Genomic DNA, 16,151 nt, shown 5'->3' with positions numbered 1-16,151 from the left:
GCATAAGAAGTATAACTTCAAAAAATATTTATGGAAAACCAATACTTTTAAGACTTTTATTATTTTAATGCTAGTGAGAACCAAAACAATATGGAAATGAATGAGGGAAAACTGGATCCTACCACGTGATTTCCCGACCAATAAAATTGTAGCGTTAAACGTTTAACTCAACCTTGTTGGAAGTCGCATAAGAAGTATAACTTCAAAAAATATTTATGGAAAACCAATACTTTTAAGACTTTTATTATTTTAATGCTAGTGAGAACCAAAACAATATGGAAATGAATGAGGGAAAACTGGATCCTACCACGTGATTTCCCGGCCAATAATTATGTAGCGTTAAACGTTTAACGCAACCTTGTTGGAAGTCGCATAAGAAGCATAACTTCAAAAAATACAATAAAGACAATTATCGTGTCCTAGTCTTTTACAAGTCAAGAAAGAGAAAGGCCTAAACAACGATGATTTGATTCTGTGGAATCAAATTTTAGAGCAATTGAGGTAAAAATCTAGCAGTTCAGATCAAAAAATGGACCCTCTAGGAGGAATCTTCCAAAAGAAGGTCTTCTCACTTTAAGCTGTTGTGCTAAATATGATGATGATCATATCATTGAGTGTACTCTGCTAAACTCAATACATTGAGTTTGGTGGTATACTATACAGCCACACTCACACTTCTGCTTTTAAGAATCTAAACTTAATCTAATTTCAGAGCAACTTTTACGTTACGAAATATCTGAAATATTATACATGAACTTGCACGTTTTGTTGGTTGATATAGTAGCAGAAATGTTATACTTTGGACAAATTTTAGCTTTTTAATATTTTTAATAGTGAAAACAACCTTCTGATTGCTACCGGTCACCAACTCCGAAGATTACTTCGTAATATTGTTGTTTTTTGACTAAAATTGTTTTTTCTACGGAAGTTGAAATTATTCACTTTAAATATATGCATTAAAAAGAATTCTATTTGCCTATACGTTTGTGCCCCCTCTTTATATGCGAACATTACCCAGATGATTCTATAAAGGTCTATAATTGAACATAAATAATTTTTCTCAGCAATCATTTTTTTAATAACATTTTAAATTAAAGGCATGTTGTTGTTAAAAATGTGGAGAATGCACAATTTAGATAATATTTTTGCTTATCAAGGAAGCTGATGTATTAAATATAATTGGTGCATGCATCACATTGCACATGAAACTGCGCAAATTTTGTTGAATCTGGAAAGAAATGCCTCATTTCTTTCTCCCCGAAATACTTTACTTTACGGATTCAGAAAACGCAACTTTTCAATCAAAATATAAAACAATTGAATATCGAACTAAAAAAGTGCAATATAATTCAATAGTTACAACATCTATATGCTAATCTATTGTAATTATTATTAGATATTAATTAGAGATATTAATTTCATTATCAAAACGTGAAAAATATTTTAATCATTGAATATTCTATTTAATTGTAATTTATAATACCATAGGGAGATGTCCAAGCCAAAGACTGAACTATATCACTAAGTGGAATAAATCAATCAATTTGTAGTTGTGAATGGTAACTAGTTGTTTGCCCTATTACAATAATTCGTATTCGTATTCCAATACGAAACGTATTCCTATTGGTTACTTTGTAACCAGTTGATCATTGAATACCATCCATTGATGGATTTCCAGTGGACATGTAAGTGAAGTGACGCCAGCTTAAACATTTCTATTAATGGATTTTGCGCCCAAAATAATAATTTTTTAAAATTGTTGATAAATTTAGACACTGATTTAAGTTTATCTTAAAATATAGCTTATTATGGTAATATCAGAGAATTACATTATAATTGAGAAACAATTTTTTTAGTTTTAAACTTTATTTAGTTTGAGTTCATTATTTAAGAAAAATATCGAAAACGTAAATAATAGCAGAGTACAATAAGAAAAATAAATTTTACTGCAAATACCTTTAAATTAGGGATACAAATATTACTTATAGGAAAATGATACCTTTATGACTTATAACTTTATCCTGATGACAACCAGAAATATATGGAAATTCATGAGGAAAAATGCATACCATCATGTGGTTTCCCGGCTAATAAAAATGCCCCAGCAGCAATAGAAAACTGTGTTAGACCATTCTGCTCATAGAATTATTAATAATTATATACGTAATTTTTAATTATAACTGAATTTTATTATTGTGCGCAAAAAATGTTCGATTCGCTAGGAATCTCCTGCTAAACTATTGAACCAAACTATTGAAACCGTATTTTTAGATTGCAACTACCCCCTATGTTTTGGGTGGTTAGAAATCCAAATCCGTCTAAAAAAAGGCATGTGTTCAGTCAGAATAACTACGTTTTTGTGTCGGATTTCGTAATTAGACATAATAAATTTTTTTTTCTTGCTGGTGGGCGAAGGTTAAAGTTTTGCTGCGATAGCACTTTTATTGTAAGGAAAAGAACTTCAGTGTAACTTTTCTCTGGAAAAATTCTCTAAATAACTTTTGCTACAATTCTATATCTATTGTAACGACATCAATTTCAGTTTGGTCACTTTTTTTTTCTTCTTCTTCTTCTTTTTTTTTTTTTTTTTTTTTTTTTTTTTNTTTTTTTTTTTTTTTTTTTTTTTTTTTTTTTTTTTCAAAATCTGTACATAAAGGATTGCTGCAAATACACATCTATTGTAAAGAAAACTTCATTGTAATTTTTTTGTTGAGAAATCCTGTAAAGGAAGTTTTGCTACAAAAGTCTATCTCTTGCGAGGAAAACAACTTTATCGTATCTTTCCCTTTGGAAAACCCTGTGAAGTAGTTTTGTTACAATAACACATCTACTGTAAGAAAAACAACTTCAGTATAGCTTTCTCAAAAAAAAAACTGATAAATGGTTTTTTCCTATAATAATACATCTATTGTAACGAAAACGATGTCGGCGTAGCTTTTGTTTTTGGTTTCAGGCGAAATATAAATATATACACATTGCCAAAAATTATATTAGTTACAAGCACTTTACTCTTTTTTAACTTTTTAAGTGTTAAGATACCTGTTAATAGTTATAATTTTTTATTTTTGAAAATCGTTAATGAATTGCTACAATTACACTTGTATTATAAGAAAAACAACTTCAGTATAGTCTGCAAAATATGTCTAATAAATCAAAATATGTCTGCAAAATATGTGTACCTACAATTATATTAGTTGCAAACTGTTATTTCTTCACTTGTAGATGAAGTTATTTCTTTAGAGAAAAGCAATTATTGCCAAAACGGATAGTTCAATATTTCATAAAAATATGCAATATACCCATAGTTATAGTACCTTTTTCAACTTGCAGACAATTACGTCCATTTAAATTTTTTCTTTATGAAATTAGAAAAACCTGTTAACAAAGTTTTATTGCGTTTATCAACGATATATGAATTAAAAAGAAAACATTTTCAATGTAGCTTTTCTTTTTAGTATCAAACTAAATCTAAAATTGTTCGATGTATGTATCTATACCTGAATTAAAGTGCAAAGAAGTACATATTTTCCCCTCGGATGGTGAGAAAAATCTGTCAATAGAATTTTTTACAATGACGCATTCATTACAAAAAGAAAAAACAAGCAGTTTAACCTTCTTTTTTAGAAAGTTGCGCTCCTTTTAGTTTTTTCATATAATGCAAAAAACCAGTAAATAAAGCTTTCTTACAATAACACTTTTAAAGCGAGGAAAGCAATTTCAGTTTAACTGTTATATTAGTTTCAAGTCAATGATAATATCCAGTATGCTTGTTAGTATAGATTCTGCAGTTCAACTACACTGAAACAATTAGAATATTTTTCATTTTTTTTTTTTTGCAATCAAATATTTTGCAAATGGAGTTTTTATACGCAATCATAACTATAGCATAGGAAACAACTTCAGTTTAGCTTTACTTTTGGTATTATATTAGTGAAAATATTCAATATATTTGCAGATATGGTACATAAAAATTAAACTCTACATATTTGATGTGATAACTTAAATCATAAATAAATATTTACCACTGGATCTGCTGGTGCTGCTAACATTGGCAGGTACCTGCATAAGCAAATAATTAGTATTAATAATTTATTTAGAAAAAATAACTTTCAGATTAATTAAGCAATTACTTATATTACAGAGCCGTGGTGGTTCAGGGGATAGAGCACTCGCCTTCCAATGAGGTTAACCGGGTTCGAATCTCAGCGATGGCTGGTTGATCTGAATTTCACACCCGGCTCGCACCGACGACAGTGCTAACGTGAAATATCCTCAGTGGTAGACAGATCAAGGGTTAGAGTCCCCTTACCGTCAGGCTAACAGGAGATTTTCGTGGCTTTTCTCTCCATGTAACACAAATGCGGATTAACTCTATCAAAAAAGTTCTCCACAAAGGCAAATTTCTCTCAATGCTTAATCCAGGAGTTTCCTTGTCTTCTAGAAGGGATTCAAAATTATAAGGCTACGGTGTTGAATAATGGTAGTCGTAAATCTTAAATTAGGTCGTCTGTTCAACGACGGTTGTAAAATAAAATTACGTTAAAGAGAGCCGTGGGTGCTCAGAAGATAGAGTGCTCGCTTCCCAATGAGAAGACCCGGGTAAAAGAGAACTGGTGAATAGTTCATAAGAAATAACGATTTCTGTGAATGGGGAACTAATGTTGACCTCAAATAGTTATTAGTATTTTCTAGTAGTTCGATATTTTAATATTTTTAACAATTTAAATGTAATAATCCTTAATTTTTAACGCTTGTTTTTTTTTAAACAGAACTTACAACTTTTTCTGAATAGTAAGAAAAAGTTGTAGTAAACTTACTAGTAAAATTATTTATTTTTCTGGTCGTCCCATTATTGTTCATTTTTAACTGATAACCTTTGCGCATGTTTCTTTTCTCCCACATAAACTCTTTTCCATATGAGATGATAATATAATTTTACAATCTCGCAGCGAATCACTGAGCTGAAAGAATACACAGTAAAACAATTTTACGATTAGTTTCTGGAACATTGTGACAACTGAAATAAGAGCAATAAGCAGTAAAAAAAAAAAAATTCAAAGTTAGGTAATAAATGTTTTTTTAAAAAAAAAATATCTTGTTACAAACTTCTTCATTCTCACCTTCTGCATTTCTATCTAAAGCAAAGAACAAAGTTAGAAAAACGCCTTGGCGACTACTTATTATCACCCTTTAGAACTGCAACCCTATAAAAGAGAAAATTTCTTTTCCTAAAGCGTTGGTGAGCACGGAAGATGCCCCGCATCTTTTGCTTGTATCTCTCGTAATACCCCATCATTCTCCCCTCACCTCAGATTTCTCTCCCCCCCCCTCTCATATCAGCTTGACGCAGTTTACTTCCAATTTGCTTCTAGGACTGCAAAATTTTCTCGCCACGACCCTATTCTCTCACCAACACCCCCCACCCCTTCTCTATCTTCCTAGCACCTTCCTTTAAACGGTTGCTTCCGTGCACTAAAAGTTTTTGAATTTGAAATGACGGCAATTTATTCCCGCGAAAATAGTACGGTGAGCCCCTGTACTATATAAAAGGGGGGGAGGACAAAAGCCCCGTCTATACTATTTCCCGGTCTAGAACGCCCCTTAATGGTGTGTGGTTTTGGGGGGACTCTCAAATTGAATGAAAGAATAGCTTGAGTGCAAAATAGAAACGGCTAGTTTTGTTTCCAGAAATGAATTAGATTTGTTTTATTTAGTTTCTATTTATTTAATTCTTTTTTTTGTGTGTGTATGTCTTTTATTCACGTAATCCTCGATGATTCACTACTTTTTTTTTCAAAGCCAAGCATTGAATGTATTTTTAAAGGCGACTCCTGCGATTTAGTTCAAAGTCATTAATGTTTAACTTGGATTTGAAAAGTTTTGTTTGCATTTCCTTCTCTGAACTTTCCATTTATGTTATTTAATAGTTTTTAATTGTGGAGTTACGTTAGGGGCGTTTTTGATAATTTTAAGAAATGTGGGCTTCTACATCTCCTCTAGCGTAGTATTTCTTTACACTGTTAGAAATTTCCCGGAAAAAAATGGTTAAATAACAATTTATTTAATTGTTTTTTTACCGTATTCAAACAAAACAGTCAAAAATCCATAAATTAGATTCAAACTGATAACTGTGAGAAAAACCGTTTATTGACTGCTTTCACCTAATACGGTAAAACAACCAGAATTTATCGCCCCAACTAGTCCTTTTTTGGCTGGGTGGCGCAGTTGGTTTGTCGTCGGCCTTCTGAGCCCAAGTCTGCGGGTTCGATCCCCGACTCAGACACCGGATTTTCGGGATGCAGAAAATCCTCCGCGGCCATGTCGTATGGTGATGCGGCATGTAAAAAATCCCTGGAGTGCCTTATGGGCTCTTGGCATTTCCGGCAAAATTAAATTCCTAGTGCATTTTAGCATCCAAATAGAGTCTTGGTGCTGCCATTTAGTGTGGCAGAAACTAGACGTCCAAATTGACTTGGGCAACGGTATCTCACCCATTGTGGTGGTCCTGAAAGAGTGGATACCACTTCTGGAGAACGCACTAGATCTGCTCATCGGGAAGACTGATTGTGCAGCTCATTTGAAGCAAAAAAAAAAAAAAATAATAAATAGATAAATACTTTTTTAATGAAACCACTTAGTTTTTAAAAGCTGGGTACATATTATAGCCGAGTGGGTTAATCTAGCAATCTTATGACTGACAGAACAAGGGTTCGAGTCTCAGAGTTGGCACCACAATATTTCCTTCATTCCCTTCTACACATGAAAAGTCTCAAGTGTCCCGCTCTCATAATTTATAGCCCCCGACTATTAGAATATAATACTCTCATTCACACATAGAAGGCAATACCATAAACCTGCTTAACACGGAGCAGTCAAGTATGTCCCATCTCTTACGATAAATGAAACAACTAGATAAACTAATTAAACCACATTCCACGGATTCACAATTCAACTACAACCTAACTCTAATACCCATCACCTAAGGAAAGGCCTAGCTCCAATGTCCAGCTAAATTTCTTTTTTATGGTTTTAAATCATGCTAGTTGTAAACGGTTTCAAAATCGTAAAGTTAAAAAATGTTCTTTACCCGTAAACTTTACAGTTAATTGGATGGGCAGACTGTTGTCGGTTAATTTACCGAAATTTAAAAACGAAATTTTTTAACAGTGTTAATTACTTGCTTGTTTTGAAAAAAAAATGAACTTAAAAATTTCCTACTGCTCTCTTAAAATTTGAAAACCAATATCTTTTACCTTATTTCTTTTTTTCTTTTTCATACATATTTTCGTGTCACGTTATGTACTTATTTTTATTTATATTTAATGAAACACGTGTATTTTGTGGGAGGCGTGTATTTTCTTTAATTGCAGTAATCAAAATTGCACTGTAAGGCTTAATTCTATGCTTCAAGCCAGTAATTGACAGCCTAGACTCTTGATAATGCTATTTGTTAAATTATCAGTTTATTGCAAAGAAACATGTCAAGAAGCTACTTTTTTAGAAATTTTTTTTTTTTTAAATATTCCATTGCTTTGTGTAAATTCGGTGCTAAATTTATGAATTTTTTAACGAAGGAATTAGTCGAAGCAAATATTTTGCTGACAAGTATATTAAAAAATAAACATTTTAAATAGTCTTAATGAAAGCGTGTGGTGTATACTGTAGCATTTATCAGCTATTGTACTATTCTTTTTCTTTTAGAAGAAGTAGAAAAAATATGAAGACGAAAAATATTTTTTTTCTTGCAGAAAAAATAGTTGAATTTTTAATGCACTTAATTGTGATAGTTCCCTTGGAAAAAGCCTTACAAACATAAATAGTTGATTAAAAAAATGCTTTTTTTTCTATCCTTTGTCATTTGGATGCTTTAAAAAGATAGAAGTAAATATAACATGAATTGTATATTTAAAATCGTGTTTTTTTAAAGAATATTTCATGTATGATTAAAAAGAGGATAATTTGAAAGCTTTTAAAATTATAATTGGTTTTGTTTCTGTAAAATATAGATAATAATTTGTATTATAAATGCTTTAATATTATGTCAAATTAGTTAAAGGAAAATTTTCTTAATTAAGGAGAAACACTCAGCATTTTGAATACAAAAAGATTCGAAGAATTAATCTTTGCTATTTATTAATTATTGAATAATGTTTCGAGATAATGAAAAACTCTGATTTGTTTAAATATTCCTTATTTAGCTCATTATTCTAGTTCAATCTTGATACCATGAAGTTGAAGTTAAAAAATAGATATAATATAAGGAATAATTAATGTATTTTTTAAAATTAAAAATGAATTTATCTTTATATGATTTAAAAAAATGTATGCATTGTCCAAAAGTAATATTTATTCTTCTCTGAATAAAGAATATGCTATGTTTTTAAAATTAATGTATGTAATGAAAGATCCGATTAATATTGTTTGCAATTAATATTTCTGCCTAAACTCGAACAATATTTTTGTATTTTTTCATCACAAATATTTTTTGTAAAAAAGATTCTATTCATTTCCTCTTCACTCTTTTTAAAATGCACGAGTAAATTATATTATTAATCTTTGTTGCCTTTTTATAGTTAATATTTATTAATATTTCTATCTGATCTGAGAATAATATTTGTGTACTGTTTAATTACTAATGAGATTAATTTTTTTTAACCGGCGTCTTTTTAGTCATTTGAGCTTTTTCACTTTACTTTACATTTTAAAGTTATTAATAAAGTTAATCCTTTCACACCTAATGTTAAATCTAAGCAACGTAATTTTGGTAGATTATTCGACCCATATTTTAGATTTTAGGATCTGTTTTTTCTATTTTACTGTAAGATCGCTCTTTGTATATAAACTAATTTTTACGAGTCAAACTTTCCAAGTTTGCAATGAGTCGAAGATGTCATTTAATTTAAAACATACGCACAATCACTCACTTAAAAAATTATTTTGATGCCATTTAAGCATTAGGTAAACATGTAAGCGCCTAACGGGGGAGGAAGATTGCTTGAGATTTGCTTACTTTTTTTCTGATAAGGGTTGAGGAGAGGTATGAGACATGTGCTTACGTAAGGAATTCATATCCTCTTACATCCAAATTTTTCTTAAAACTCAAATTAAAAGATTAACCATACTTATAACAGGTACAAAGTGCTAATTTGGAATAAAAGTTGAATTCGGCGAAAGAATAAATTGGAAAAAAAAATGTCTTTATATAATTTCAGAGGTCAAGTGCTTTGAAGTAAAAGAAGAAGCATGAAAGGTCTTAAAAGAATATATTTCCCAAAATTTATAAAATGAATTAAAACATGAACTTTGTTTTATGCTAGTTTGCATCTTTTATTTGAATTTAATCTTAAAATTAAATTACTACAGTAAAAGTCAAAGTTAAAACAGAAACCAAGGGATGTTGCGATTTTTTTTTTCGTAAACAAGGGAGGGGGTTGTTTATTTGCCTATTTTGCTTATTTTTGCAAACAAGAGGGTTAGAAATTTGTCTGATAAGTTTATCAAAAATATGCTTACGCAACATTTGATAGTCCCGTCTAATTTACAGATGCCTATTTTAGCACAGTGTATAAAACATGCAGTTGTATTTAGTCGTTATTTTAAAGTAACTAGCACAGGTGTAAACAAAAAGGCAGACAAAACATTTACTTTTCCTAACAGATAAAAAAAGCAGTTAATATTTTACCTGATTTCTCTAAGAATGGTGGAATAAGTTAAGCAAGATATCAATGCTTCTAATTTTTTTTATTCTTATTTTTCAATTCTCTTAGCTTTTTTCATAACTATATACATAAAAATAACTTTAATATGATAACCGATCCGTGTATTTTCATTGGACAAATAAACTGCAAGATGTGATTCAATTTCCCCACATGATTATACCGATTTCTTAAGTAGTCATCAGATCAGTTTTAAATTTATAAAAGTTGTAATGTTATTTCTTGCCTGAAATTTTTTTTATTTATCTCTTTTCTCCGATTGACCCTAAAAATCATTTTACCTAATGTTCTTCTTGCTATCAACTGAGCGCTTCTAAATAACTCGACTCCAACATAATTTCCCTTAATCCAAGCGTATATATGCATGCCTGTGTGTGTATATATATTTCATAAAACCTTAAAAACAAAAGTGTTTTTTATTTAAATTATTATAATTAAAAGTAATCACGGAATGTTAGTTTGCGATGGAACATTTTATTATAAAAAATTGGTCCCCGTTTTACCTTTATTGAATGGTAAATTTAGTAGGATGCATTTATTTTGAATTTTTTTTAATGTAAAATTGTATTTAGTCAATCGATGCAATTAAAATAATGAAGAAAAAAAATTTATAATTCGAAAGCAATATTAATAATTACCTTTCTACACTATTGTTATACAAGAGCTTTTCGTCAAAAATATTTAGCGAGATTTTAGAGTAGCCAAAATATAAAATTTTCAAAAAACAATTTTGCTGTGGTTTAAGTTGCTAGGGTAATCGAGAAAAGTGAATTGATTAAATTTTGTTGTTACCAGTCAACTAAATCCGGGGTATGTACCAAAACTGCTTAAATAGAATAAAAAAATTTTGGATTTTTTATATTGAATAATTTTCAATTTTAGCTCGACAAACTATTTGAAAAAGAAAAAGTGATCGCGAATCAACGGTGAGCAAAGCGAGCAGGGAGTAAGTATTAATACTACTCAAATAGAAGTATTTTGGATATTTTAACTAAAAACTAATCATGCGTTAGCTAAAATTTTATTTCTGACACAACGGATAATTATACGAAAACCAAACTTTACATACTTTATAAGGTATGATGCTTCTTTGAAGAGATGACAGTTTACGTAAACGGCACTTTCAATGCCATCCCTTCACTAAAAAAAAATTTTTGAAAAAAATTCTCACATTAGAGAAATGCATTAAAAATCGTAGAGATAGTTTTGAATAAGAACAATTTTAATTCTTTGCTAATAGTAATTATTATAAAAAATAAACGTTCATACTGTCCTTACTAATAAAAAATACTAATTAGTTTTTTAATTAACAACTCCAATTTTCTAATTAATAATTTCCAAAGTTTTAAAAAATTTCCAAATACAAGATACACAAAAGTATTATAATTCAAAAGTGTTACCCCTTGTTTCCTTTAACATGCATCAAAAATTTTGTTTTAAATTGTAAAATTTTCGAAATCATATTTAGCTTTCTAATTTATTTTTCATAGATATATTCGTGTCACGTCATATACATGAATTCAAAAATTTTAAAAATATTCCAAATGCAAGATATAGAAAATTTTGTAAATAAAAAGATTTACCCCTTACTTATTTTAGCATGCATCATACATTTTGTTTTAAATTGTATAAAAAATTGCATTATATTTCGTAGGTTTATCAGAAAACAAAATAAAAATTAATTTGAAAGAATTTATAAATTCAATTACATAATCGTTTTCTTTCCACTAAGTTTTAAAAACACCATTAAAAAAATATGTTTGAAATTAGTATCCTTACGTAAGAAAACCGCGCCATCTATCGGATTACCGAACACATTCATTTCCAAAAATTGACCATTTATTCTACAACTGCGTAAAATTCCTTTGCGCTTAAAATAATATATTATTAAGTGCTTACAAATTATTCTAATCGAAGCAATAACGTAATAGCATCGCGTGGCTCAAGGTCATTAAGTTCTTTGGAATATCTAAACAAATCAAAATATCGACACATAGTTAGCGTGTTTCGTTTTATTACTGGATCTAACAAATACGTTAAAGTGATAAAAATAAAAATAGAATGTTTGAGTGAAAATATATTTTATCGTTTGTTTTATTAAAAAAAAAATCTTTTTATTTTTATCGTATTTTTCTTAATTATACAGTTTGTTTTAACGATTACTATTCACGAAGAACAAACAATATTAATTTTTAATTTATATACCTCCAAACGCATTAATTTTATATAAAAAAATTTAGCAGACATTGTTTTATATTTAATTGTAAATATATTGTTTGATTAATAAATAATCGTGAAAGGCATGAATAAATTATTATTATTATTTCTTTTTAACATTTTATTTAAATTCTTAGTATAAGTGTTAAAGAATGTTTAATTTCATACGAATAACAAAGATAAAATAAAATTGCAGTTAATAAAAATAAATTTTTTGACGCATGTTTATAAAATAAGTTAAAAGAATTCAGAACATTTTTTAATTACTGAGAAAAAAAGCCAAGTTTGCAAAAATATAATTAATATATGCTTATATCGAGTACAGAACGCATGCAGACTTAGGGATTTTAATTGTTTAATAATGATTGCAATTATGGTAAATAAAAATAATTTATATTTTTTTATGAATGATAAAAACAAAAGGTAACATTATGTTATTATGTTAGTTGAAATTGATATTTTTTACTAGTTTCCTGTTCTTTATAAAAACAATTGCTTTAAACTAAACTAGACTAAAATAAATAAGTATTATTTTTTTTTGAAATTCATGCAATATATTTCTTTTAGGTTTGCAAAAATCTTAATGTATTATAGAATTTAAAAGTTTGAATAACGTGTATTGTTTATTGAAACTACGTAAGTAAACTGTTCATGGAAATAGTTCAATTATTTTAAATACTAAATTTTAAGTAAGCAATCGTTGATTATTTTAAAAACACATTTTCTTTCACCTATTGAATAACTATATTGTAGAATAATGAAAGTTTAAGGAAGTTATGCGAGCATTTATCAATCAGCAGAATCTTCTTCTTCACTGGTGCGACAGCCATTTGTGAGCCGAGGCTATTTTTATAATCTTCTTCTATACAGCTCTTCTTTTCAAGGACTATTCAATTGGGTCCATTTTAGTGTTTTAAAGTACTCATTGATGCAATTAACTTATCTTAATCAATTATATTCATTATGAAAACGTTTACTAATTAAAATAATCAATTATCATATTAGGCAAACATTTATCAATCAATAGAAATAATATACTATTATATAAATATTTACCAATCAATAATATCTTCAAAGAATTATGCAAACATTTACCAATCAGTGGAATCCCCATACCATCATAAATACCATTATGAACACCTTTTTCAATTAATAGAATCATCTTTTTATTATGAAAATATTTACCAATCAGTACACTGAAAACAAAAGTGTGGTCAAAACTGCCTGAATATAATAAGATTCTTTGTGTGTTTCTGGCTCCATATGAGAATAATTTTAATTATTTTATAATTTAAAGAAGGTAATAATTTTGGTTAAATTAACGATAAAATATGGTTTTACATGTGATAAAATTCGGCAATTTTGTCACGGAATGAAATCTTCTATTTATTCGATTAAATTAACTTTTCAAATTAGTATATATATATATNAATTGTTTTAGATTTAGATTATAGGCATCTATTTTTATTGAATTCAATACACAACTCAGGAAAAAAATAAGAACATAAAAAAATAAAATAGAGCATCAATAAGAATATCTATATATATATATATATATATATATATATTTTACTAAATGTTTGGTAATAGGAGCTATAATTTTGAAAACGAAAATTTCCGGTAAACTGTTACCATATGAATGGTAAAATTACCAAATGAAAGGCTTACATGACTTATATTTTCAGTTTATTACTGGAAGTATGATATATTTTACCAGAAAAGTTGTACCATACAATGTGGTAATTTCACCGAATCTTTTCTCCGTGTGTTACCATACTATTTTGCAAACATACAAATAATAGAATTTCCATACTCTTACGCAAACATTTCTCAAACCAATAGCCATACCATGATGCAAATATTTACCCATCAAACGAATTCACCATATCCTTATGCAATCATATAGAAGCTTATTAAGGCATCTCAGTAATAGAATCACAATAGAATTACACTTATCACCCTACCTCGGCAATAAAATCACAATAAGGAATTTTTTTTTAAATTTTCAATTTTAAACTTTTTAAAAGTAACGAAATTCAGGAAATATTGTAGTACATCAAGATATTTTATGGTTAAGAATTTGTTAAAACATCCATAATTTCCGAATACATAAAATTTAAAAGCTAAGCTTAAGTTGTTCTTAAAAAATTCTACATGGTTTTTAAATTGCTTAATACTACAACCGCGAGTTTTTGAATTTGTACACAGCTCAAAATCTGAGTCTAAAAAGTGGAAAAACTTTAAATACTAGTTTAAGGCTCAAAAACGCATGCTTACGAAAACAAACGCAGCTCAAAACACGTGTCAAAACTGTTTTGACCTTATGACACGGTTCAAAACACGTGTCTAAGAAAATAAACATTGTTATTTAAGAAAATGAACACGGATATTTGAGAAAATAGACATAGCATATGATTTCGTTTTTCAAACTTCTTTTATTAGTCTATTTCATTTTTTAGAGAATAAACTAATAAATTCAAATAAACTCGTAATGCGATATCATTCATTTGCATAAATCACTTGGTATATTTTATTAAATTAGACATTAAAAAAAAAAAGAAAGAACTTTAAAAATCAACACTTATGTTTTGCAAGATTAATACGAGTGCTATAAATTCAAAATAGTGGCAATAAATTTGTGTTGTATCCATGAATTTAGAGTTTCAAAACTCACTTCATAGTTTAGAGTTTTGAATACGATGAAAAGTTACGCTTGTAATATACCTAGTCACTCCGACACCTAAGTCCGACTTTTTGTCCCGTAATGACTATGGTTAGTGTTTAAATAAGTAAGGGAAAGTAAGCACGTAGTTCCTCATTTTGTTGTTAAAGTTTGGTTGAAAGCTGAAATTTACTAATCAGTACACTGAAAACAAAAGTATAATCAAAACTACCAGAATATAATAAAATATTTTGTGCTTCTGACTCTATATGAGAATAATTGTAATTATTTTATAATTTAAAGACGGTAATAATTTTTGTTAAATTAATGCTGTATCTATTTTCACACTTCGGGCTATAATTTAGACGATCGCTTTTTAAACATTTTATGCAGTCAGTTGATTTGAAATATTTATCATTCATCTACTTAAAAAAAAGTACTTCGACTCATTGTCTTTATATTTTGTCTTAGAAACTGTAATAGGATATTGTTTTGCAGGACATAAGGAAATCTGTGGTGCCTCTATTAAAAAGCTTCCAAGCCGAAGTAGATAGTTTGTCTAAACGCAGCAAAGCAGCCGAGGCAGCTTTTCTCACAATCTATAGAACTTTTATCGAACTGCCAGGTAAGATATTTTTTTTATCTTTATCATTGATAACCAGTAAACACACTTGACTCTTCTTCCTCTTCACTGGTACGACAGCCCTCTGTGGGTCCTGGCCTTTCCTAAAATTCCATTCCTGTTCTTGGTTAAGGTCTTCCTGGAAGGTGGTTGTTGTTTTACAAATGCAAATCACTCAGAGAAATACGGCAGTCTTATCATTTTTAGGTGAATCGTGCGCAAGTTCAGAGAATATCTGTAATTTTAACAAAACGAGAATGTTTCTAATAATATCTTATGACAATAATTACACACTATAAGATTTCTTATATTTATATTTGTTAAGAATAATTTTTTTCTAAAAAATAAAGTTGTATAATGCTCGTAAATATTGCTGAACGACTTTTTTTGCCGTATTTTTCAGTGTAAACATAAAAGAAGGATTGTTGTAAAAAAAATATAGAATCAAGTTTAAGAAGAAAGTTTATCATATATATAATATATATATATANTATATATTCATTCGATTCGATTTTGCATCTTTCCAGTACAGGCAACCGATATCAAATTTTTGAGATACAATTTCTTATCGATTGTAATAAAAAATGGAAAAATAGATACTTTTCTTTTTTATCATTGATTCTCCTATTTCTTATCTGTAAATGCTATTGAAATAGGTATACAGTTCCTATTTCTTAAACTCTATTTCTTTTACAATTTTATGCAGCATTTTTCCAATATAAGTGATAAATGGTGAATTGAATAGAAAAATGTACTTTTAATTAATACGAATGTTAAGTAAGTACGCATTTCATTTTTCAACAGTTTTATTTACATTTGTTTTTTTTTTATACCTAAATTGAAAAAAAAAAATCAATTGGTTTGAAATGCATGTTCTTACATCGTTTAATATGCTTCGTTAGTAATAAGGAAAAACTATCTAGAATATTAAACA

General features: G+C 28.6%; 1 protein-coding gene across 2 annotated transcripts in view; it reads left to right on the top strand.

The window, feature by feature from the left end:
• Positions 1 to 16,151, top strand: part of LOC107451197 (homeobox protein cut-like 1) — a 587,258-nt gene that overhangs the window by 232,643 nt on the left and 338,464 nt on the right. For both annotated transcript variants that reach the window (XM_071178710.1, XM_016067217.3), the window contains exon 3: positions 15,094 to 15,220. In XM_071178710.1, the coding sequence (XP_071034811.1) occupies positions 15,094 to 15,220 (127 nt within the window). The remainder of the gene's footprint in view (positions 1 to 15,093; positions 15,221 to 16,151) is intronic.

Source organism: Parasteatoda tepidariorum, chromosome 3, assembly GCF_043381705.1.
Source record: "Parasteatoda tepidariorum isolate YZ-2023 chromosome 3, CAS_Ptep_4.0, whole genome shotgun sequence".
Lineage (NCBI taxonomy): Eukaryota > Metazoa > Arthropoda > Arachnida > Araneae > Theridiidae > Parasteatoda > Parasteatoda tepidariorum.
Note: the sequence above shows the minus strand (reverse complement) of the source record. Positions and strands in the feature narration are given on the sequence as shown.